Below are 26,417 nucleotides of genomic sequence, written 5' to 3' on the forward strand. Positions count from 1 at the left end.
TCCTAACCACTGGACTGCCAGGGAATTCCCTCCACATCTTTTTAATGTACATGTTGTCATTTTTGTGAAGAAAGTGACAAAACGTCAATCCAGAATGTCAATCGAGACAATTACACAGACTGGGAAGACGTTCCGGAACCCAGTTTTCAAAGATCTCAGTCACCATTATGATAAAACTGAAGTGACATAATGATGACATTTAATATGGAAACCCATCTAAGAAAATGTTGTCCTATTGATGTTTTATAGCTATTTTCTTTTGTGGAATGCTCTTCTTAAAATGGAGCAAACGACCCCCCACTTCTCCCAAGTTGGCCGTGAGGAGAACACATCTTAGAGTCGATACCCCTGCAGGATCAGGAAAAAAGAGAGTAAGGAGGGGGGAACCTACAGATCTGTGACTCTGTTTGTAGCTAAATGATACCTCTGCATCCCCGTGTGCCTCAGCTAGTCCTAGGTCTGATGTAGGGGTAGAGTGGTACAGAGGCTAAAAATGCTGTTTGGGTTATTTTTTCTTGCCTATAGTTAATCATTTCTTGTCTTCAAAACACATCAAGTGATGGCTAATAATGTTAATGACAACAGTGCTTATGGTGATACTAACAAACATTTATTGAGGTTTAGTCTGTGCTCCTTACTGTACTCTGCACTTTAGTGCATTATTTCACTTAATCTTCACCAGATAAGTAGGAACCAGGTACCATTAGGGTGCCCATCTTACACACTGGAAAACCAAGATTGAGAGAAATTACATAACTTGCCTAGGGTCACACCATTAGTAAGTGACACAGCATCCTGGATCGACCCAGCATTGTCAGGCTGGCTGGGCTGCCTCCCTAAGAGGGCTCCACCCAACAGGTGATGCCAATGGTGAAGAGAGACTCAAGGATGCAGAGGATAATGAACAAATCCCCAAGGTGTGGAGTTTTGTATAGGAAATACATTTTGGTTCTCTTTTACTTTCAAAAAAAAACATTTTGTTAAGAAAATAATTATATGCTGAGCCTTCGTGTACTCATTAGGCTACAAAAAATATGAAAAGTTTAACTAAGAAACATCTTGTAAAGCAGCCTAATACTAATGTTGATGAATTGTCAGGGGAGTATCCTAGTAGACTTTTTAAAAACAAAGTATTTAAAATCTAGTTGGCTTTATGAATGTATCATATTACATTCTGCTTTTTTTACTTAACATTCAATCATAGCATTTTCCCACATCTTTAAATATTTTTCAGAAACATTATTTTCATGACTACATGGTTCTTGATAATGAATCATGGATGTGCCAGAATTTATATAAATTTTCCATGAGTTGTTTCTGAATTTTCCCTATTATAAATTGTGCCCCAGGTAACAAACTTGCACATAAAAACTTTAGCATATATTTTTAATTCCAAAAGTTTTAAATATAAACTGGATCTATAGAGCACACTACCAAATGTGGTAAAATAAAGCAAACTATGGAAGAGCATGAATTGTCTGTAGGTGACTTTATAACTCAGTCACCATTAGACTTTGAATAAATAAGATTTCTTTTCTCCTTTAAGAAGTCTGTCTCAACTAGCAAGGGGAAGAGTGTGTTAGCGGGGGCAGATTTTGTCAACATTTCCCAAGGCATCCGACCCCTCCTCTTCCTGGTGTGAAGATCATCTGAAATAGCCTAGCACACCTTCAAACAACATCCTCCATCAGAACCAGAATTATCTTCCATTTTCAAGTCCCTGATGAATTCTGCCTTTATTCTCAAGAGTTTGTATGGACAGATCAAGAAAATTATTTGTATGACCTCAGCATTCTAGTTACTGTATTCCTTTAGAAAATTCTAGCCTATCTTTATTCCATTTAAAAATAAACCTTAAAATTCCTATGTTCATCTTCTGCTTAAAAAAAATTTTCTATTTTTATACACTAAAATGCATCCACTTTATAATACTTTATTTATGATGGTAGACTGAGCTGAGAACTCACTTATACCTAAATTAATACCAATACAGATTCCTAAGAAGACACACACACACACACACACACACACACACACACATAAATAATCACATATGAAAGTTAATACAAGGACACCCGAAAGATAAAAATTAGATGGAATTATAGTTTAAAAATAAAAAGCAAGTACTACTGCAGAAGGTGGGGGTGGATCCAGGGCAGTGCCATTGGAGTGGGAGCTGGGAAGAGAAGCAGATACAGGGGACACAAACCAAGTGATTAGCTATGGTTCCACAGATGGAGCAGTCAGACAGCCTTCTCTCTCCCTCCCACCAATGTACCAGGTAACAACACTAGAAATGTGGGTGTCTGTCTCTAAGGGCAGCAGTGACTAATGGAAACTATCTCAGTGGGTACCAGATGGCTTTGTTTTCTTCCTAACTGTAGTGGATGCTGTAACACACCTGTCAGATTCCTCTTCAGAGCTGAAGGATTTATTTTCCCAGCCTTTGGAGACAGCCTTCAGCTGTCAGCCCTCCATGGAACTGCCTTGGATGAAGACTATCTTCTCCCCTAAGATTAACAGTCCTGTCTCATGGTCCACATTCCATGACAGATCACCATTGAGTTATAAAGGCCTGGCTCCTTCACCCCAGCTCAAGACCAGCCTGAAGGGCCATTCCGGCTTCAGAGTTCCCTAGGGGGTTGGTGGAGCATTTAGTGAGACCATATGAGAGCCCAGCTTCTCCTCTACCCAATCCTACACCCACAGGTGGCAACCTCCAAAGCACTCTCTTATAAACTTCCTGCACACCAATCTACATCTCTGAGTCAGCTTTCTGGAGACCCCAACCTATGACATTACCCAAAATGCAGGCTTGGGCCCTCCTGCAAGGTGGCCCAGAGGTGCAGACTGAAGTCTCAACACACCCAACTGCTTTCACATAAGTCTTGGATAAGCCCAGTCATCGAGTCAACCTTGGCCATGTGTCTTTTCCAAACACATTTCACTCTGATAAAGAAAAACAACAACAAAACACTTGAAACTGTTGTGGAAACAGTAAGAGCAACCACATATTCCATTTGAAAGAGTCAACACAAACACAGGGAAATCTTTTCTAAAGAGGCACTGGACGTCAGAGAGTAATGTTTAAAGGCTTAAAAATGCTCTCACAAACTTTATCGCATTGAATTTTCACATCCCCAGGACATGGGAATTATTCAGTCTGTTTTACAGATGTGGAAACTGAGGTTTTGAGTGTGAACTCCCTCAGTTGACGCCAGGAGTTGTGTGTAAATCTTCTGAAGGATATCATAAAAGTGGAGTTGACCCTAATATCAATATTAGTATGGCAGGGCTGGTCAAGTTGTAAAATATAGCATCATATTGATATATAATAGAAAAGTTATTAATTCACAATTATAAAACGCTTTTCACTACAGCACACATGACATGCTTGCTAATGGGCACCGTTGGTCATTGATTTAGGCTATTAGAGCAGCAGCTGGCCTTCTTCAATCAACCAAGCGTTATCCATAACCAGGATGGACCTGGCAAAGGTCCAAAAACAAAGCAATTTGCTACTTTCCATTTCCCTAAATCCATCACCAAAATAATAGAGCAAACGCTTCCATTCAAATCACTTTTATATATGCTCAGGCTGAACTAGATGAAGGCCCTTGGCAGGCAAAACAGTCAGTATCCACTTTAGTACCGTCGATATATGAAGCAATCAACCCAGCCGGGTACTATGTAAATGGAATGGCAAACATTTTAATAATAAACTAAAAACATTCGGACCTCTCAGGTACCAGGGCCCGGTGCCAAGAGCCTGTTTTCGGGGTAATCTTGTGGGTAGGAAGAGAAAGAGGATATTGCACTGAATAGGCGAGTGACTCCCATTGCAAAGTGGAAGATATTTGGAGTGATAGGAAGAGGCTGAACAAAATCTAATGTATTATCAGCATATATCATTTACGCATGGAGCTCAAAGTGGGGTTTGGGAGCCCATCATCAAATTACATTAATTGTTATAAATCACTACCCTTTACTGAGCAGTGTCTATGTGTCAGCCTCAAATTTGTCTTTAAGCATCTCATGGTATGCTTGGCTTTCAGAAGAAATGGAAGCTTAGTGAAGTTAAGTAACTTCCCCCAGATGGCAGAGTTAGGGTTAGAGTTGGCATTTAAATCCAAGCATTCGGACCCCAGAGCCTGGGTGTTTGCCTGCCACACACACTGTGAGGATCAGAGCTGGGATGCTAACAAGCACATGCAAGGTCTGCTGAACTCCAGGCAGCGCTTGACCTTCTCCCTGGAATGGTTTGGAGCTGGTGGGAGCTGACTGTGGGGAGGAGAAATGTACCTGAAGTCCAGATCACGCATGTAGCTGGTGTCACGGGTACAGGGTGGGAGGGGACTGTGTCAGCAAATGGGGGAACTTGAGAAAATAAGGATCTTTGTGTCCTCAAAGAAGTTAGCAGGCCGTGTAACACTTCAAAGACTGTATGGTGCCTTTCTTTAAAAGCTCAGTAAAATCAGACCTGACCTGTTTTTCAATGTCTCAATCTCAAGATACTCAGGTGATGCCTATATGGGCATAAATGCTGAAGACGGAGTCTTGGTGCTTCAGAGTGGTAAAGACAAAAATTTTTGGCTTTTTGTGCTCAATTCCCCAATAACTTCCTAGAGGTGTATAAATTCCCTAAAGGCTGCCCCTGTCTCCAACTCCCCACCAGTGGCCAGCATTGATCCCTCTACCTCCACCCAAACCTGCCTAGTCCCATACAACATGGTGACCAAGTAGGCAAGCTTTCAGAAGCCCCAACCCACAGGAGAGGTTCCAGAATCACGCTCTCCGCTCTCAACGCCTGGGTGGTTATAGAGCAGCTTCCTGCCTCCTTGTCAGCCTGGGTTTGTGCCTCTAGGAACAGGGACCATTTTATGGAAATGTACCTGCTTGCCCTTCATTTCAGATTTTCCAAGTTGACCTCCCCCTTGTTTTGCCAGAGGCATCTGTTGCCTTAGGGAGGATTAGGATGTAGAATCAGGAATGCAAAGAGAGTGAAAGGTTCAATAATCAGCCTAAAGACTTTAGTGCAACAGAAGTCTTGAAAGCCAGGCTTTACCAAGAGAGAAAAGGGCTTTCTACATTGCAAATGTTCTCCTGTAAGCCTTAGGTAGAGCTAACTCAGGATTTCATGGAGAGGTTCCCACCTACCCTGAGGCCATTTTAGCCTGGAAGAGGAGACAGGGGAAAGCTTCTGGACACAGAAACAAGACAGGAAGGCTTTCTGAGTCTCAGAAAGTCTGGCTTTACTCAGAGCTTTGTATTTTACAGTTGAGTATATTTTCCAAGCGTTTTACTCTGTCTTATTTCCTATGAGCTCAGCAGAATGAGAAAGAATAAAAAAGAAAATATTTGCACATTCCCCTCTTCCCAAGAAGAAAGGCAAGGCTTGAGTCTCGCAGGCTCAGATTTTTCTAGCCCCCAGGTGAGACTGGAAAGGTGGCTTAGTTTTGCATGCTGAAGCTACTGGAAGTTTCTAAAAAAATGGATGGGGTGGAGGTGGGTGAAGCTCTACAGTTTAGGGAGGATTAAATAAGGTGAGCTCTTTTTAGACTAGGAAGGGGTTAGATTCTGAGGCATGTCAGTAGGCCTTCTGGAACGTTCACTGTGCATTTTCATATTTTAAAGGTCTGAGAAGTCCTACAGTTAAAACAAAAACAAAAACACAGCATTACCCAAACTTATTTAACTTCAAACCATTTTTCCTCATGGTGCATTCCTATTACCGTTTTGTAGAACAGCAATCCAAAGACAGACATTTGGAAAATGCGGACTTAGAAAAAATACAAACTACCACGTGCTGAGAATGGAGACCACCCACACAACATGGCTTAGCTGTTAAGACTAAGAACTGAGACCGCCTGTGTCAACCTGACTGTTTGTTCCCAGAAGCCTTTGCCCGAGAAAGGTAAGACTAAACCAATAGAAACAACAGCAACAACAAAAACTTCACTGTTTGTTTCAGGAAATTTATGAAGATCAATTTACCTGAGGGCACTGTCGGCTACCTGGACAAATAGCTCATTTATCAAAAAAAAAAACTTACTTATAAGACTTACTTCAAGACTTACCTTAAGACCTTGCTAGCATGTCATGAACTTTACCCAATGCCAGTTTCCTACCTTAAATCACAAGAGCTGGGATTCTCCCGCCCAAACCCCATAAATATCCATTCTGACTTCCACCTTCTGAAACATTGCTAAGATTCTGTCAAAGTGGTGTTCCCTATGGAAGACAGCTTTAACAAATGTACCTTTGCTTTATTAACACGAGTTATCTGGTGATATTTTGGGAAGTCGTACTATGAGCTGTTTGGCCACATGACTGAAAACCTATTCAATCTAGTTTTTAATTTATTTTATTTTTTGGCTACGTTTTGGTCTTCGTTGCTGCACATGGGCTTTCTCTAGTTGTGGCGAGCAGGGGCTACTCTTCGTTGTGGTGCGTGGGCTTCCCACTGTGGTGTCTTCTCTTGTTGGGAGCACGGGCTCTAGGCACATGGGCTTCAGTAGTTGTGGCACGCGGGCTCAGTAGTTTTGGCTCACAGCCTCTTGAGCACAGGCTCAGTAGTTGTGGCACACGGGCTTAGTTGCTCCGCAGCATGTGGGATCTTCCCGGACCGCAGCTCGAACCTGTGGCCCCTGCATTGGCAGGTGGATTCTTAACCACTGTGCCACCAGGGAAGCCCCAATCTAGTTTTTTAAAGCTTACATTTCATTTGTGTTTGTTTTTTATTTTCATTCTTACATTAAAAATGTTTATTATATTGTGAAGCAAAATTGTTTAAGGCTTGAAAGTAAGACAAAAATGTGTATGGTGGCGGGAGATGTTATTTCAATGTCACATATAAGCATTACTTAAAAAGTCCATTCAAGGATTATTTAATTATCTAAGAAAATGTAATTTGTTCACCTCATAGTTTACTACTCATTGAAGGTTGCATATTTAGTGAAATTACATGTTAATTTGTAGGTTTCTGTATAGTAGAAACATGAATATTATTCAGTAGAAAATATATCTTGTAGGATATCAACTGGCTTTGTATATAAGCTAGCAGACTGATTCTAAAATTTCTTTATTATTAAATCACCTACAAATACTTAGCTCTCCCAATGTTCCTCGAGTCACACTTATTATCTTATTGGTTTGCTTTTTAGTTGATGAGTGTGGACCTGTCTGCACTTTATATTCCTAAAAGAGTCATATTTTTTAACTTACTGAAAATTGTATTTTGACAGTTTTTGTTTGTTTTACAAAAGTATCAGTCTATAAAGCATTGAAATTAAACAAAATGAGACAAAAACTGATCTTTCACTACAGAAGTTTTTGTTTTGTTTTGTTTTTTGCGGTACGCGGGCCTCACTGTTGCGGCCTCTCCCGTTGCGGAGCACAGGCTCCGGACGCGCAGCCCCAGCGGCCAAGACTCACGGGCCCAGCCGCCCCACAGCATGTGGGATCTTCCCAGACCGGGGCACGAACCCGCATCCCCTGCATCGGCAGGCGGACCCCCAACCACTGCGCCACCAGGGAAGCCCTCTACAGAAGGTTTTAAAAGCACTGTCTTAACTCTCTCTGAGTTATTCCCTGCTGAAACTCTTGGAGCTTCCTTAGTTTCTGTTCTTCCTGAGGCCTCATCATTCAGGTCTTTGGATGAACCTGTGAGCCACACAATTTCCTTCCATTATATACTTTTCTTTAGAGTCTTGAGTTGGTTAGGGTTTCTCATAACTGATAAAGTCACTGAATTGTAATTGCAGCTGACAAATATTTATGACAGAACAATCGAACCTCTCCCTAGGTACACAAATTGGCTATACCTATCATAAAAACATTCCTGATCAAAAATGTACATGATGAGAGCAAAAAGTTGGAATTGAGCTATCCCCAAACCAAAGCAGGCAACTTTGGAAACAAAACGATTTTTATGTACATCTCTATGTTAGGCCTCACTCACTCTAGAACTGCCTTGACCTTTCTCCAAAACAAACAAAACACCTGGAAACTTAATCAGAGCTGCTGTGCACCAGACTCCACGCCTTACCTAGGAGATGTTGCTTCTCCATCCCTCTAGACTACAGACAAGGGCCTGGTTCTAGCCCATGCCCTCTCTGCCCCTTTGGACTATGGGAATGACCACTGGGCCACATCCCCATGTGGATCTACCTGACAATCCTGGTTGCCCCCTAATTTCAGTTTCCTTCCCCAGTGCCTAGAATTTGATGCTGAATTCCTCTCCTAGCCTGATTTATCCCCACTCACCCTTGTTTTCTGTTTCTAATTCTACAAACTTCTTTCCACTGAAAAATGCAGTGCTAACCATATTCCTCAGAGGTTTTGACTCATATTTTGAACTGTTTTTCAAGCACTAATTATTTCTTTCATGTTCTTTAGAATCAACGTTTCCTCATTTGGAATTCCCCCTGCCCCCACGGAATTTAATGTATACATATGAAAATTAAGACCAGTTTTAGCTAAAAATAGATCCTCTGGGAGGTCTCTGCAATCAGCTGACTTGCACAATTAAGAGGAAGCTGGATGGCTGATCACTGTTTGGGCTTCAGAGGAGGATGCAATAAGCTGGTGCAGCAGCTGGACACTTTTCAGGGGTGTCCCGCTAAGACACCACTTACCAAGTTGCTCACAAGGAGAAGCGGGGTTGTGTGGGGTGGCTGGAACCTGGAGGCTGGTCCACCAACACACTCTGCTGCCCTGAGAAGCAGCTGGGATGTGGAGAGGCCAGCTGAATGTTTCAGCGGAATTGAGGTCTGCAATTTTTCACGGGAATGTTCTCCTAAGGAGGGCAGCCTACAACTCAGAAATCCAAGATGCTCCACACACCAGTGTCCTTATAACTCACTTGGCAGCAAAACCCAACCTGAACACACATGGTGGTATTTGTGGTCCTTGTTTATCCTGGTTAGGGTAAATATCCATATGTGTCACTGCAGAAATATATGTTTTATTACACGGTGCTGCCCCAGACCTCCCTGGTGGAGTGGGTAATATACAGCATATACATTTCACTAGCTTTTTCTAAATTCCAAGACACATCTGGACCTAAGGTTGGGAAGGATCACTTCTCAAATGCTTTTCAGGGAACATCCTTTTAATTTTTACCCAAAGAGATCAAACATGAGGAAGCAGAATGTGTGTGTATTGGGAGGGGGTAGTGGCAGGTGCCTTGACAACATGACAATTCCTAAAATGGAGACTTAGAGGAGTAGGAAGAACATGTGGCCTGTTTCAGAGGAGTTAGGGCTAGGGTTGCAAGTTCCCCATGGCACGTTTGGTACACACAGGCACTACCATTCCAACAGCATCACTCTGTAGACATTCCCTCCCTTGCCTTATTCTTTCCAATAATAAAATCACCCAACCTTTATATAGAGCGTCCATGTGGCAGGCACTGTCCTAACACTTTTGCATATGTTATCTTGATTAATCGATCCTTGAAACACTACCTCCGTTTTACAGATGGGGAACTGAGAGGTTTACTGAGGAACTGAGAGGGTGAGTGACTGGAAATACCACCATGTTGCAAGTGATGGAGGCAAGTGATCCAACTCAGAAGCCCATACCAAAAGCCCTGTGAGGCTCTCAGGGGCACCCCAGTCTGTTCTCCAAGGGAAGGACTGGAGCACTTCTGTGGGAGGGAACTGGATGTAGCCCTTCACATGGAGAGAACATACAGAGTCAGGAGATCACAGCTCCTTTTCCACAGTTGGTACTTCTTTTGAGATACTGGGTCTTTAAATCAACCTTCATGCCTAATCCTATCTTACAAACGGCTGTTGACTTGATTAAATGGATAAAATGGTACCCCCGCCCCCTTTCCTAGATCAGAGTATCTTAAACTAAAAAACCTGTTCTCAACTTAGTGCTTTTACATTACCTGAGCTCTCTGCCTAAAGGTTTACCAACGCCGTCTCCCCCTGGCTGGTTCCTTTTCCTAGTTCAGGTCTCAGCTTCACAAAAAAACTTCTTTAGCCATTCCATCGCAGCCATCCAGAAATCTCTATCACACAACCTTGTCTTATTTCCTTCATAGTATTTATCATCAGCTTTTCACGTAAAAGTTTCCTGTTTTCTTAGATGTGTATTTCTATCATGGCTGTCTCTCTCTTTCCATAAAAAATGAAAGTTCTAACACAAAAGGCATCTTTTTTTTATCTGGTTCAAAGTTTTATCCCTTGTACCTAGTACAGGGTCTGCCATAAGGGATGTGTAACCATTCTGTGATTCTTAAATAATTGACTAAACAAATGGGACTCCATGTATGTCATTTCCTTTCCTATCTCCTATTTCTATCTCCAGAAAGAGAATGCAAATTTGGTCAAGTACAAAAAGTGCCTAGGGATATTCTGACTGGCAAGTGTTTGCACCTCTTGCCCTTTTGCTTTCAAGCCAACAAAAATTTCCATGAAAATTAAGATAAAAAAGGACAGACAGAGGGCATCACAATTATTAGAATGTGTGTGGATTTGATCTGTTACAGGATAATAAGATCTTCTGCCTTCTCAAACTATTTAAAGCCATGGTTAATCTTGCCCAATTTATGTTTTGGTGTTGTACTCATTAAGCAGCCCAATTCATGTGGTTCTAACACCTTAAATTCGGAGATGCTCCTGTAACATCTGTATGTTCCTGTACTCTTAACCCTTTGAAGAAAAACAGAAATAAAGGCGATTTATACCAGCTCCAGAACCATGTGAGTGAAGACACTCAACAAGTTGAAGAGTGAGGCCATATGGCAGCACGTAGAATTTGACAGTCTTAATTAAGCAATCTGCTCACCAGCATCACCAGTGAGAAACCTGGCATGATGGCTGTCATCTGCTGCCACGTAAGAGACGTTTCCAATGTGCGTGTGTGCTAGGTTCTAAAAATTCTCTTGCACGGACCACAGCCTGCAGTCGTAGAATGTTAGTCCTGAAAAGGACCTTAGCAACAGAGTAAAAGACCTTCATGGTGGACTCTCTTGCTTTTGCCAGACCAAATCTTCCTGGACCCCTTGACGGGTTCAGGGGTAGGTACATGACCCAAGCTGGACCCAGAGAGTTAGCCATGGGGTGTTCACTGGGACACTTGGAAAAAGAGATGCTCTGGGTTGTTAACGCTGGAAGAATAAAAGGCTGGGACTTCTGGTGGCCATCCTGGAGGAAACACCTCTGAGAGTGAGGGGTACCAACACTATATAAAGCAGAGCTGAAGAATTAAGTGTGGTACTGATGATATCATTAGAGCATCTAGATCCACGTGCTCCTAAAGCCAGCTCAAACCTTGAAATTTTCAGTCGTGTGAGCTGATAATTTTATATAGTTTTGCTAAAGCCAGTTGGAGTTGGGTTACTTTGGATTACAACCAAAAGAGTCCTAATATACCCTCATTACACAAATGGGGAAACAGAGGTCCAGAGAGGAAAAGGGTCACACAAGTCAGTGTTTGAGCTGGGATAAACTCCAGGGATGCTGCATTTCTTTTAGAAAACTTGTCTTCTAGATGTCTTCCCCAGTCTAGACCCTTGGAGTTCTCTGGGGCTCTGCTCTTAGCCTTATTTCACAGTCCGGTGCTTCTTAATCATGCTGCCTTCTCCCCTGCCCATGTCTCCTTTGATATGCCTCCCAACCATCCCCATCTCAGAACTTCTGAAAAGGCTCCATGCCAGCCCGAGCCTTCCCAGCTCTTCTCTCATATCCGTGTCCTATTCTGAACTTCCAGAAAGCCAGCCACACTGTCTGATCGCATGGCTCCCCTTTTCATATATTCCCCATATTGACAATTCAAAGCACTAAAGGTAGATTTCAAAGTCTCCGTCAGCACCAGCCGTCCCATGCCCTTCAATATCTTAGCACCATCCTCTGCTTCCTTTACCACCAATAACAACCACTGTCAATAACAGCAGTGGTATGATAAAAACAACATGTGTGTTTGGTCTTTTGTGGTGAATCATTCGACCCACACACCTGTCTCAGGAGCAAGGGTGACTTCATGGAAGTGAATGTAGATGCCTATAAGGGACAGGCAGAATAAAGGAGGAAGTTGATCAGATGACAGGAAGACAGTAGAGACTGGAGAACCACAAGGAAGGTCTCAGCTACTGTTATTGCTACACTACTTCCAGCAGCTAATATTTTAGTGCTTACGATAGACCAGCCACTTTTCAGAGCCCTTTACATGGGTGAACATTTAATCCTCAGAATAACCTATTGAGGTTGCTACCATTATGATTCTTTTTCCAAATGAGGAAACTGAGGCACAGGGAGGTTAAACACCGCAACACAACTTGCCCAAGTTACTTAGCTGATACTGGGCTAACCTTGGATTTAGACTCAGGCAGCCTGCCTCTAGGATCTGTACTCTAGAGGTCCAGTACTGCCAGAAGTTATGAATTTTTAAAAGTGAAATTCTCAATGTTGACAACGAACTTCTTTTATTAAACACTTCAGACTCCTACACTGAGCAGCCAAACAGGACATATCTGGGGGACAAATTTAGTCCAAGAGCTGACAGTGTGACTCCTCTGGCCTATTTATTTCTTTCATTCCACTGATAAGAAAACTTATGCCAAGAGAGCTCCGTTGCATCTACATTCCTCTTCTCCTAAGGCCCTCTCACCCTGTTACCTCTTATGTTTCCCAATCTTCAAAGTACAACTTAGGACCCAAGTCTAACGGAAGGATCTCTAAGCATTTTACCATATCCCTCCCTAATGTGTATATGCGTTCTTTTTATTCTGCAGTTATTTTATTATATCACTTTACCTTTATGAAATGAGGTAGTTAATATAATGCATTTATGAGTACCCTAGTTAATATTAATTGATTACTCAACTGTTACAGATATGTTGGTGGCGGAGTGGGAGGCAAACCTGTAAAAATATTACATTTCTATAGGACTCTGTTTAAATATAGGAAAAATCAATGTAAATAGGAGTCCACATTCTGATCCAAAGTATAATCACCTTCATAATGATGGAGTGAATTAAGTGACACCAGAGTGATTTTCCTTGGCATATCACAACAGTTTAAACCAAATATACCACTTGAAACTCCAACCTATTCAGATCTATGTAGACTGTAGTACAGGTCACGTTAAATAATTACACTAATCAGTGAATCAATCTCCCAACCTGAGAGTTAATACAAGTTAGTAGTACAGAGAACAACGAGAAAATGGAAAGGAAATTATCTTTGTTTTTTATTTCTTAAATCCCTAAAACTGAAAACAAAAGCAAAAGAACTTAGGAAGTTCTCAAGGATAGGGAATATATACAGACAAAATCCCGAGTCAGCTTGAACTCAGGAAACAGGAATTTCTCCACCTGCCAGGTTGGAAAGTTCATCCATTTATTACCACCCAAATGAAATCTTTTCAGCAGGGTCAAAAGGGCCTTTGTTTTGACATTTAATTCACTAGCAATGTATTTCCTGCGTTAGGATGCAAAACACCTCTCACATTGCGTTTTCATTAATTGCCTTCATTTTTTAAGTTCCCTGTTTGATTTATAGTCAATTAAAAACACCCTCAAAAGCCATGACTCATGTATGTTAAGTACAAATATGATTTATGCAACACCATGGACTCCATGGATGACTTGGCTACTAACCAAGGTTGGTATCAAGGTGGCATGACCAAGAAATGTCTTGGTGAAAGGAACTCATGGGGGAGGGCAGAAAGCAAGGAGTGCAGGGCCATGGACGATCTGGCACTGGATCCATCCAAGACAGGAAAAAGAGGTACTTCTTCTATATTTTTCTGTATTATAGAGGAAGAATGAACTTGTCTACGAACAGAAAAAACATAATGCAGTAGAAATTCTCTATTTCACCCAGGTTGACGAAAGTAGATGGGAAAATTAAGTGGCAAATTTCCTTGATAGGTCACGACCAACATCAACAACAGCTACAAGACACAGGACCAGAGAACTCTGGATAAGAGCCAGAGCACTGGAATCCCGGATTCAAATTTTGATGTCACCAACTATAAGCAATACAACCATGGATGAAGTGCCTCACCTAGCCCAGCCTTAGTATCCTCACCTGTAAAATGGGCACATGAGGGTATTTTTCCCCCCTAAGGCCTATTATGAGTTTCAAGGGGACTCTCCACACTTAGAGAGCACACAGTAAATATCGGCTATGAAGGCCACAGATGCCACATTCATCAGCACTAGGGGTGCCTTTAAAAATTCCCAACATCTGCCTCTAATGTGTGCACACCTGTTACATTTTCTAGAAATTATCTTTCTTTCTGTCAGTATATGCATACAGCCCTTCATGAGGAAATCTCTTGAGTTATCCCTCCTCTCCAGGGAGATGAACATACTGAAACTTTAGAAGAATATCAGAAAAGTCAAGAGATTAAGTAACATCAACCTAATGCCTAAAATCAGTGATTTCCCAACAAAATGAGGTAAACAAAAACACTTGGTGCATTTTTTACAAAGTAAAATTTACTCAAATTAAAAGACTGCCTTCTCTTTTGTAGTTGGTCCTTACTCCTGTTTCGTTTCTTTTTGATACTAATGACCTTTTAAAAGAAAAGTCTGGCCACAGTAAATGGAAGTATTCTCACTCTATCTCATTTATTAGCTTGCTTTTTTTCCCTTGTTTTCATATTCAGACGTAGAAAAATGTTTAAAAGTACACTCTTATCAATCCAAGATTTTTAAAAAATTCTACTGGCCCATGAAGTTCAAATCCTAGAATCACTGATTCAGATTTTTTTTTAATCTCTTCAGATTTTAATGTCCATGATTTGTCTTCTAAAAAGTCAGGTTTAGATGGCCATTATAAGGATACCAAACCTATCTAAGACCTCTGAATAATAGTAATAATAATAACAACAATGGCAATAATAATAGCAATAATGATAGTAATAATAATAACAGCTTCCATTTATTCATAACTATGTTCTAAGCATTTTCCCATCAATTACTGCATCAACTCTAGAAGTAAAGACTGTAATTATCCTTCTTAGAGAGATGAGGTAATTCAAACTTACAGGATTCAGGTAACTCACTTTGGCCACATAGCTAACATGTGACTGTGTCATATGTTTGAACTCTAGTCAATGTGAGTTTTAAACTATATGACCTTAACCTCAATACTATAATCGTCGGGAGGGTACAACTAGAACCCATCCTTAGTAGAATCATCAAAAGGTCCCTCCCTGGGTGTTGCAAGAGGGGGCTGGGAAGAAGCTGATTCTGCTCAGTGGGAAGCATCTCCTGACAAGAAAATCAGGATGTAGTCACAGGTCCATGACCTTGCTGTCCTGCTTGAATGACCAACTTCGTCCTTGTCCCCGTGTAGGCCCAAGTTACTCAGAGACAGTTGCCTCCTCTGTGGTCCGGTTCTGTCTCTTTTGCGAGTCTCTTTTTGACTGGGGTCACTTTGCTTTGCTAGGATCTGTGTAGAGATGGTGAACTTACGCCAATACTCGTGTTCCTCTACATTGCTCAGCTTCTTTTGCAGTTAGCTTGGCTATCTGACTAGGTCTGGCTAAGAGTGTAAGCAGAAATGATACATGTCCCTTTTGAGCTCAAGTGGTTAAACATCTGTGGTGCCTTCCTCACCCTTTTTCTCACCCCCCTATTCTCCAGCTCAGTGACGTAAGAGTAACTCAAAGGCCCAAGGTGGCAGGACCAAGTTGGAAGTAGCTTGGGTCCTCGAGTTCCTGCGTGGAGGGCAGCTACTCAAAGGAGAGCTACCCAGGAAAGCAGGCAACCTGCATCCACGTGACCTGAATGAGAAATCAACTCTTATAGAGTTAGGTCGCTGGGGTTGTTTCATAACAAGCCTATTTTGACTAACGAGGCTTCTTTACTAAAAGTGTAATTACACAGGTTGTATCTTAGGTGAACTCAGGTGCTGCAATTTCTCTCTGTGTATCTGTGTTTGTGTGTGTATAGTCCAAGAGGAGTGATCCAGGAAGGATGAACAAGGGGGATGAAAAGCACTGACCTGATAGTGGCTGGGTGGCCAATAAGATGTCCTTTCTGGACACTGGAAGTTGGAGACATCTCTCCCTATAGAGGCTGGAGGACCATGAGTATGGTTTCCCTTAGTGAACAAGATGACCACAGATCCCTCCTTAATGCCAGGAAGGTCTGTCTGAGCTGATATGGCAGGGCAGAATATTCTGTTCTATAATTTTTCAGGACACAAGATAGTCAGGGGCTTATCACTTGGTCTTTCTCCATATCAGATGGGGGGCTTGTCACTTTTCCAGGCCAGATATTCTTCTGGAGCCTGGGTCAGCTGGGAGGCTGTACACAGGGTCACTATCCAAATATTGTGGTATCAAGATAGCGGCTACCAGAACTGCATGATTTTCACGTTGCAGGAGAAGCAACCCCATCAACCAATTTAAGAGAATTCGGGGGTGTTGGAAACCCCTGGGGACCTCCTGCAACAAACCCCTCACAAATTCCTCCTGGAGTCCAAAGGCCTTGAGTGGATATCTCCTTTCTGAGTTTCTGCCTTCTAAACTGCCTTCCCCTTTCTTCTTGTACTTCTCATTGAAAATGACAATAAACACATCTCCCAGCTCACCTTTTAAGACTGAGATGAAGCCAGGAAACTTTTGTCCAAGTTATCTTGAGTTGGGGGTTTTGCATCATGCTGTGAAAGTTACAATGATAAAGCTCCCCTGGTTACATTAGAAGAAATAGTGGGATGCCATGTTTTGATCCTAGAAGCTTGTTGAAAATGGCCCTTTAAAGACGAAAGCAAGTCTAGTTAGTGGAAAGGAGAGTAGAATAAAGAGTTATTTGGATGTGAAGAAAATAAAAGGCTTTAGAACAACTGAGGGAAAGATGTGTCAGAGTTAACAGTGAATAAAATATTAGGGAAATAAAAGGAGTGGAGGTGACCATTAGTAACAGTTAAAGCAGAAAAAGATAAGTCATTGAGAATTGAGGGGAAAGATGAAAAAGGATAAAAGGAAATATTACCGTCTGAACAAAAAGAGCAGGAAGCCATGGATAGAATAAACATTCCCTGTAATGCGGCTAAAAGCTAACAGAGAATTGGTTGAATATAAGTCTGGGGTAGGAGCAGATATACCATGTCTGTAGGGCAGAGACAACATTTTCAGACAAGTTTATAAAATGGTGAAAAGTGTAGACATAAATTGATTGATAATGCTGTACTTTACACTTTCTGCAAGGTAAGAATTCACAATAATTGGAAGCCAAATCGCCTAAATATTGCAAAGATAAAGGAAAAATGGAAAGTGTAACTGCCATAGGAGGAGTCCAAGGTAATGTTACTAACCTGGTTTCTTTTAGCCTCTGTTATTACCTAGATCGTCAGCTTATATTTACACATCACTGAACTATCCCTAACCATTTTCTGGATCTTGGTAGTGGCCTCAAATATCTAAGCATTTTTAAACATTCTGGTTCTGCTTGATTCTTTCCAGTTTTCATCCAGATGTTAGCCTTCTGACAATATGGCCTTCATTCTGAGAGGTCACACCACTCATTGGTTTCTTGGCTAATCACATTTTTCAGAGATAGAAAGGTCTTGTGTTGGACCATAAAGAAATGCATGAAAGAAACTGAGAATGAGAGGGGAGGGAGGCAGGGAGACTTAAAATGTTAGTTGGTTAGGGGGAAAAGTCCGTTCAAAATTTTGTGCTTTTTATTTCCTCTTCCATGTGGAATAGAGCAAAATACATTGCTACTGCTTCTGGAAATCCAGATTTCCCAAACAGTATTCAATAGACATTCTCAAGTCTGTGAAAACTTTCTTCTTCATTTAGGCACAATTAACCTTATTCTCAGGGTTATACTCACGACAACCTATGTTCACTGCTTTGAGATGAACTGAAAAGTATCAAACCAAATCTGCTCTTTGTATTTTTTTCCCTAGTAATATAGACGGACCCACAGTTTCACTGAGAAGGGGGTTAATCAGATTTTGCTGATCCAACAATTCACATACAAATTCACATATAAATTTTTAAATATCCTCCATCCCTGTATCACTGACTTTTCCTGAACGTGCTATCACTGATAATCAACCTAGTTCCATTTAGCATTTACTAGCTTACACAGAATCAACAGCCATAACCCACTAAATTACTTAGGGGATTAAAAAAAACTACATAGACACACACAAAACTGTGATATTGGAATGTACAGGATGGTCTAGTTTAAATGAAAAAGGTCCCCCAAAGTATGATTGTTTCCAGCTTCTCAGGGGTGAATTAAAAGCTGTTTGGTGTCGTGAAGATTACAGAAGTCATCACGTTTATGGGCCTGCTTTGCATACCAAGTCTATTAATAATTTCCATACTCAGGGTGGCTTCACATTTCCACACATGTTAATATAGATGCCATTTGGGAGTTGCTTGGAGGAAAAGAGAAAAGGAGAAGAGAAGAGAGGAGATGATGCAGACGAGAGGAGATGAGAGCCAGAAAAATGGTACCTTAAACCAAGTTCCGTTTAAAATATAGTGACTCTGATAAATAGAAGAATCAAAAGACAAACGAGAGTTCGTGATGGCCTGACCCAGGAGTCACACTCAGGGATCAAATTAACATGAAATCACACATTGGAATTCACTTATGGTGCCAGTCCTGCACCTTGTCATTATAGACTCTAATTATTGAAATGATTTCATAGGCATAATTGCATCAAGATGTGCATGGGCTTCACCTTGGAGGGCTCCCTTGATGCTCAACATTGTATCTTCATTACTGTGTTCCTTTCAACTCTTAAAATGTGCTCCAGCCTCCCAGAACAATCCAATCGAACAGGCTGAGTTTTCTTTTCCCCCTTTTCTTTAAACATGCCAGCCACATAGCACAGGAATGAAGGAATGTGGTTATCCTGAAAGGCAGACCTGGGACCATAAGGGCAAATGTACAGTTACCTTCCCTAAAGGGACCATAGAGCATCTGACCAAATTAAACCATTGTTTTCATATCCTTCTTTCCCAAATGTTAAAGAATGGTGCTCAAGAGCCTACAATTAAAGGCTTACTTGTCTACCATCAATTTTAAATTCATTGTGCTAAAACTAAGCTTGTTATACCTTTAGCAATGCACTCCATGCCCTCATAAAGATAAAACAATATAACACTGGCATTAAAAATAGGAAGAGATTATAACCACAGATCTGAGCAGAGCATATTTTGAGGACATTAATTGGATTGGGGGGATTTGAGTTTAGAATAGCCAGTAGAGGTTTCAAATCTTTCAGAAAACTATCTTATTAGCATTAAGAATAAGAGTTTAAATTCCTATGCCTAAAACTTCCCAGAAGCTAACATCCTGCTCTCACCATTATTTTGATCCAATGCTATGTATGAGATAGAACAGCAGTCCATAGGAAGGCAATGGTCTGTTCTCAGGATCTGCCCAGAGGAAATGAATTTCATACACTGGAGGCTTGGTGGTCCCCTTTCCTGGGAGCAGTCAGGAAATGCTTATCGGTGACGAAATACTAAAAAGAGACACACACCACTCTATTCACCTCTAAGCTGACAAAGCCCTAATTCAAGACCTTCCACCCTGGGTCAAGCAGTGACATAAGAAAAATGATCAGAAAATAGTTTAGGGAATACCGTATCCTGAGTCACATTCTTAGACATCGGTGACTAGGCCAAAAGCGTCGTCAAGTGACATTGCTTACAGTTTAGAATCGCCTGGTCCTCGATGAATTCAGCTGGCTGGTTGATATGGAACAATTTCTGCTGAAATCCAGGAGTGCAGTCCAAATCTTCTGCAGATGTTAGCTGCAGCACCTGAGAAAAATGAAGCCATCAATGTTTTAACAGCGGCTTATACGTTTGCCCTGCTAACTTTTACCAAATCTGTGACTTTTAGAAACGAGCTGAGGTTTTAATTTCATTTCCCAAATTAAGAGGTAAGTTGATACCTCTCCTGTGGCTGCCAACCATTCGTTTTGGCAATGAGATTTGGAAAACACGCAAATGGGAACAGCTGCTGCAGTGTCCATTAAGTTGTAGTTAAAGAAATAACTTCCTCAGATTTTTACACCTGCTAAGAATCTCACCATGCTTTCCACGTGTGAAATTTCATTACAGAAACTGTCAATTTCATATGATGCCTGAGCTAAAACCAACTTCACTTTCATAGATGCAAAGGAACACGGTCATCGACAAAGAGGAGGAAAATGGAACTATTCCATTGGAAGTTACTTCTAACAAGAATCCAGGGCCCCATAGACCTTCACAGTCCAAGATGGTGGTCACGAGCCACAGGTGACTACTGAGCCCTTGAAATGTAGCTGGGCTGAAACTGTCAGTAGAAAAATACATGTTGGATTTTGAAGACTATATACTGAAAAGAAAAATAAAGTAAAATATATAATTAATAATTTTTATAGGAGTCCATGTTGAAAAGCTACTTTACAGATTGGACTAAATAGATCCACTATTAAAATAAATTTACCCCTTTCTTTTGACTTTAGTGTGTTTGGCTACTAGGAAATGTAAATTTTACAATTGCTTCTGAAGGCTCAGCTTTGTCTTTGCAAATCCTTGGGGCACTTCATCCAGAAGTTAAAAATTTAGGTTATATGTTTTGGAACATAAAAGTTATGTTAAAATACTCTTGGACAAGGGGTAATGAAGTAAGGTAAGAAATAGTCATAGGCTTAGTAGGCAAAGACCATAAGCAGCGTGAAGTCAGAGATTACCTCTCTTTCCCCATCTTGTATACCGAGCACCTACCACATATACTGGCACAGAGAAGACGCTCCATAGTACTTACAATACAATGATTGCTAATATTTTTCAGCCTTCGCTATATGGCAAGCACTGTCCTCAGTTTGTTGTATGCATTATCTCCTTCAATCTCCACAACCGCGCTGTGATGTACTTAGCATGTTATAAGACACATTTTGCTGACAAGGGGCCTGAGATTCTAGAGAGGCTAACAATCTTGCCCCGAATCACACAGTTAGGATGGGTGGAGTCAGGATCTGAATCCAGGTTTAAATGTTCTCTGATTTTGACAGAGCTCCGCCCACACCCTTCAGGCGAGAATTTGTATTTTTTTGTCTGGGAATTTCTCTGAAACCTGTGGGAGGCTGCTTTACCCGAGTATGGCACCAGCAGGCAGTGTTTGGAAATTCACACCCCCAAGACCATCGCCATAACTGATGAAAACTGCTGTGTGAATACCCCAGGCCTCAGGTGAGATAACGCAGAGGCAAGTGTTCCGTCTCCCACTTGGACTTAAGCAACAGTTGTCCACGGTGGTATCTGGCTTGATAACTCACCGTCCATTAGCTGCTTTCTCTTCTTTGGCTCATTTACTCATCCCCTGTTGGTATTTTTCTGACATCACCCTCCAAATAAAACTATTTGCACTCAAATCTTTGACTCAGTGTCTGCTTATTGGGAAACTAAACTTTGATACCAGAATGCAAACTCTTTTTTTTTTTAACTTTTTATTTTGTACTTGAGTCTAGCTGATTAATGTTGTGATAGTTTCAGGTACACAGCAAAGTGACTCAGCCATACCAGAATACAAACTGTTAACCACTGCACACAGGCTGTTGAAGAAAACTCATTATCATCCCCACCGGTGATCTCAAAGGAGTGTACAAAAGGTTGGAAGCTGTGGAACCAGGGCTTCTCTCTAAATATCAGCTCTCTGAAATGCACTGAACCCAAAGAACAAGAGCAAGAATCAATCTCCCAAGGTTCACCATGTGGCCGGCCTGAGAAACATCAGAGGAACTGAAATAGGAGAGTCATCACCCTGACAGACATCATCCTTCTAAAATCAAAGGGGGGAAGGATGCTATAGTCGCATATTTGAGCAGTTCTGTGTGTAAAACTTTCCCTTGCCTTGACAGCAGGCTCTGAGTAGATCACGTCTAAGGCAATCATAACGCTGACATCCCAAGTGGTGCACACAGAACACGCAGATTCAGGACTCAGAATCATTTGCTGGCAATTATGCAAGCAGAAAATCTATAACTGGCCAACGTTAATTCAGTCAAACATCAAGTTGTCAAGGGTTGCCTCCAGGCACCTTATGCCTACAATTATACGTTAACCTTATAATCAGCTAATTCTTCCCTCAAATCCCAGACCAGTAAACCAGTCATCCCCGAGGAATTAAGGCAGACGACATTTCTCCAGGGATCCTGAGCTAAGAATCCAAGATTGACTGAGAGCACAAGGGAGTGGAATTCCTCTTGCTTATCTCTCTGTGGCTTAGTCTCTGTCCTGGCCTCTTGGCAGGTTCTACTTAGGATTCCTCTGGAATCATCAAGGAAAAATAAACCGTTTCCAACTGCAGATGCTCAGGGAGGGTGAGGGTGGTGGGAGAACTCCCAGAGGCTCAAGGTTTTTGGGGGTTTTTTTTGCAAATGCTTGGGTCACTTTATCCACCAGGCAAAATTCAGGTTAAAGGCTTTGTAATATGAACACACAGCACTCTCCTGGGCCAGTGTGACTTAGCAAGGTAAGAACTAGTCAAACAATTCATTCACTCTCTCCTCCCTGTGTCCATTAATTCACTTATTCCCAAACATTTATTAAACTCCTGGGATTCAGTGAGCACTTTGCTAGGTGTTGTCCTGGAGCTTATGGAGAAGCCCTATAACACAGTCATTAAAAGCATGAATTCCAGAGCTGTTTGACTTCGTTCATTCTTGGCTCTGCCCTTTACTGACTGTGCTATTTGGCATTTTTTCCCCCAGCCACTCTGGTCTCAGTTTTCTCATGTAGAGAAATATGGAAAACAAGATGTGCATTGAGGGTGGCCATGTGGGTTCAATGGAATGATACATATAAAGCAATTAGAATAGTGCTGCACAGGATAAGCAGTCAGGAGTGTTAACTGTTATTATGGACTATAAAGGTGAGAGGCATTAACAAATCATCATTTAATTAATTGATTAACTAAAATTAAAATTTAACTTGAAAGGAAATCACGGCTCTCTTCAGGAGCATGTAAAAGCTGGGAGTCGGGAGTCGAACTTCATCTAGAGGAATCAAGGAAAGCAAACCCACTGAAGGGGCATTTCTGCTTTGATCTCAAAGATGGGTCAGAATTAGCTGGATAAATGGAGAGGAATACAGAGTGGTCTCTTTAACCAGTACACACTTTGCTTTCACGTGAATTTACGCCTCTCTGGATTTCATGCAGCAGATCTCTGAAACGACAAAACTGCGTTTAAAAAAGAATCCAGGGGCTTCCCTGGTGGCGCAGTGGTTGAGAGTCCGCCTGCCGATGCAGGGGTCACGGGTTCCTGCCCCGGTCCGCGAAGATCCCACATGCCGCGGAGCGGCTGGGCCTGTGAGCCATGGCCGCTGAGCCTGCGCGTCCGGAGCCTGTGCTCCACAACGTGAGAGGCCACAACAGTGAGATACCTGCGTCCCGGAAAAAAAAAAAAAAAAAAAAAAACAGACTAATTTACGGCTCTCCAAAAGCTGAATGTCTGGCTGAGCACTAGTGGTAGAGCGTTCGAGTTACTGCTATTACCCCTTGATTGTTGTAGCAGATTTCAAATAGTATTCATCTATGAGCTTGCCATGGCTTCAAATTCAATAGCACTGAGTTTGGTGGTGGGATATGCAGAGGCATCCCTCACTGGTCTAAGATGAGCACTCAGACATGACTCCAGAATTAGGCAGCCCCTTCTCCAATATCATCACATGTCACTCTTATAAATATGATACCTGGGGGCTTCCCGGGTGGTGCAGTGGTTGAGAGTCCGCCTGCCGAAGCAGGGGACACGGGTTTGTGCCCCGGTCCGGGAAGATCCCACATACCGCGGAGCGGCTGGGCCCGTGAGCCATGGCCGCTGAGGCTGCGCGTCCAGAGCCTGTGCTCCGCAACGGGAGAAGCCACAACAGTGAGAGGCCCATGTACCGCAAAAAAAAAAAAAAAAAAAAAAAAAAAAAAAAAAAGATACCTGGACATGCTTTTCCCCAAACTCTCTTTAACATTTCCAGAATATATGCTATAAGCAACATTCCAAATGCATCTTTAATGCCATGGCAGTAATGGTCTTCCTACTTGGTTCTTTTGTTCATTTATGCATTAGTTTGCACTTCATAAACAATCGGCAACCAATACACCTTTGAAAGCTCAGCAATGATCAAGTTTTATGATCACCAAAGGATTTCTATTACGTGAAAATTACCAGATGAACTGGTTTGCAAGGCAGAAACAGAGACACAGATGTAGAGAACAAACGTATGGACACCAAGTGGGGAAAGCGGGGCGTGGGTTGCGGGGGTGGTGGTGGGATGAATTGGGAGATTGGGACTGACATATACACACTAATATGTATAAAACAGGTAACTAATAAGAATCTCCTATATAAAAATAAATAAATAAAATTGAAAAAAAAAAAAAAGAGAGACATGACTTTGGAACCCTTGGACGAGGCCATCAGAAAGTCATGATGTATAAATAATGCCTCCATGCTCCATTCCTGAGCACAAATAGGCATAGTCTCTTTTCTTTTGTCTTAGCAACTGTTCCTTTGAAAGGACGGGGTGGGTGCTTGGATCTGCTGTTATGACAGAGTGGTTGGGTTAATTTTTTTTCGTTAATTCCCTTAATCAAAATTTAAAGTTTCTATTATCTTCCAGGCCCTGGGCTAAATGCCAGAGATGAAGAAATAAACAAAGCCCTTGATAAACTCATTATCTAGGAGGAAAGGCAGACACACAGGCATATAATATAAAATATAATATAAAACTTTCTATTGAGAATTAGGAAGCAGTTCAAAGCAAAGATTCTTGAACTAGTCTACCTGAGTTCAGATCCCAATTTTACCAAGTAGTTGCTGTGTGGCCCTGGGCACGTTACTGAACGTCTCTGTGTTTTAGTTTCCTCCTTTGTACGATACAGCCATTAATTGTGTCTATTCTCGTTGATTGTGAGATTCAATAAGTTAACATAAATCAAAAGGTTTAGGACAGGAACAGGCTCATAATAGGTGCTACATGCTACCTATTGTTGTTATTATTTGCATTAATACAGAGGAATAGGTATTAAGTGTTATGAAAATACAGAATAGAGAACAGCACACTCTTTGGATTAGAATGGGAAATGGGACCATGTCACAGATTAGGCCATATTGGAAAGATGATTGATATTTTTCAAGTGGCGAAGTATAAGAAACAAAGTTCCATGCAGGGATCAGGTAAATGCAAACACTAAGGCATGCCAGTTGAAGAAACAGAGAGCAATTTCTGAGGGATAACAAGATCTGGGTTGTTTTCAAGATTATTTGAAAGTGTTTTGTTGTCTAAAATAGCATTGAATTGACCAGACGTGTCCTCCTTGAGTCTGGCTAAACAGGCTACAACAGAGCCAAAACTTATTCACTCAATGAAGTCACGATTTTTGTCACAATAGAATTAATTTTTCACTCTTAAGATTCCAGGATTAATCAACTAGACAGCAGAAATTTTTTAAAGTGTTTTCAAGATTATTTGAAAGTGTTTTGTTGTCTAAAATAGCATTGAATTGACCAGACGTGTCCTCCTTGAGTCTGGCTAAACAGGCTACAACAGAGCCAAAACTTATTCACTCAATGAAGTCACGATTTTTGTCACAATAGAATTAATTTTTCACTCTTAAGATTCCAGGATTAATCAACTAGACAGCAGAAATTTTTTAAAGAAAAATAGTGTTTTGTAAAAATTTAAGTTAATGAAAAATTAGGAAGACTTGCTTTGCTGGCTCTTAGTAGAAACTAGAGGCTGTACCTGCCCTAGAATTGATGGTGTTTGTGTCTATGAAATTTTGGTAATTAAATTAGTGCTGCTAAATGTCAGTTAAGACCTGCATTCCCTAAGTCAATAAAGGAGTCCTTATGTGAAGTAATCTTGGGTGAGGCTTAGCAGCCCCAGGAAATTCAGTTGAGCAAATATGAAATACCTACTGTGTGCCAGGACTAGAAGACTTGTTTGGTCTACATATAAAACCCTAATTCTATGGAGTCCTATTAAAGGAGTACTTACTTACAGGACTTATAAGGACTTACTTATAGGAGGCTTACTAAAGGAATAGGTCTGGGATTTGAGGATTCAGCTCAATAGAAGATCAGTGCCTGAATCCATCACCGTGGCCAACCCCTAATCTCAGTCACTACAGTTCCCCAAGGGCTCAGACTTGCCCTGCAGAGTATCCTCAACCTTTTCACATTCTGTTCTGTGGCTTGCTCCTACACTACAGGTTACAGTGAGACTGAGCAGACTTGGGAAATTAGGAAGAGTTAAGGCTCCCAGCACAGACTTCAATGTTGGCCTTGATGCTGGGAAGTGGCGGCTGGTTAAATGCCCCACCCTGCCTTCTTCCAGACCTAGTCCTCTGAGAGACATTTGAGTGCCACCAAGAGGTCCCAGTGGGTTGAGCCCTTGTTGTCCACAGCAGTGACATCAATGATACCTTGTTA

At 41.5% G+C, this 26,417-nt stretch overlaps 1 protein-coding gene across 1 annotated transcript in view; it reads right to left on the reverse strand.

Annotated features, from left to right (window-relative positions):
• CDH13 (cadherin 13) overlaps positions 1–26,417 on the reverse strand; it is a 999,893-nt gene that overhangs the window by 774,969 nt on the left and 198,507 nt on the right. The window contains exon 2 of the mRNA XM_004280100.4: positions 19,653–19,764. Within this exon, the coding sequence (XP_004280148.1) occupies positions 19,653–19,764 (112 nt within the window). The remainder of the gene's footprint in view (positions 1–19,652; positions 19,765–26,417) is intronic.

This window comes from Orcinus orca, chromosome 20 (assembly GCF_937001465.1).
Source record: "Orcinus orca chromosome 20, mOrcOrc1.1, whole genome shotgun sequence".
In the NCBI taxonomy this organism is placed as follows: Eukaryota; Metazoa; Chordata; class Mammalia; order Artiodactyla; family Delphinidae; genus Orcinus; species Orcinus orca.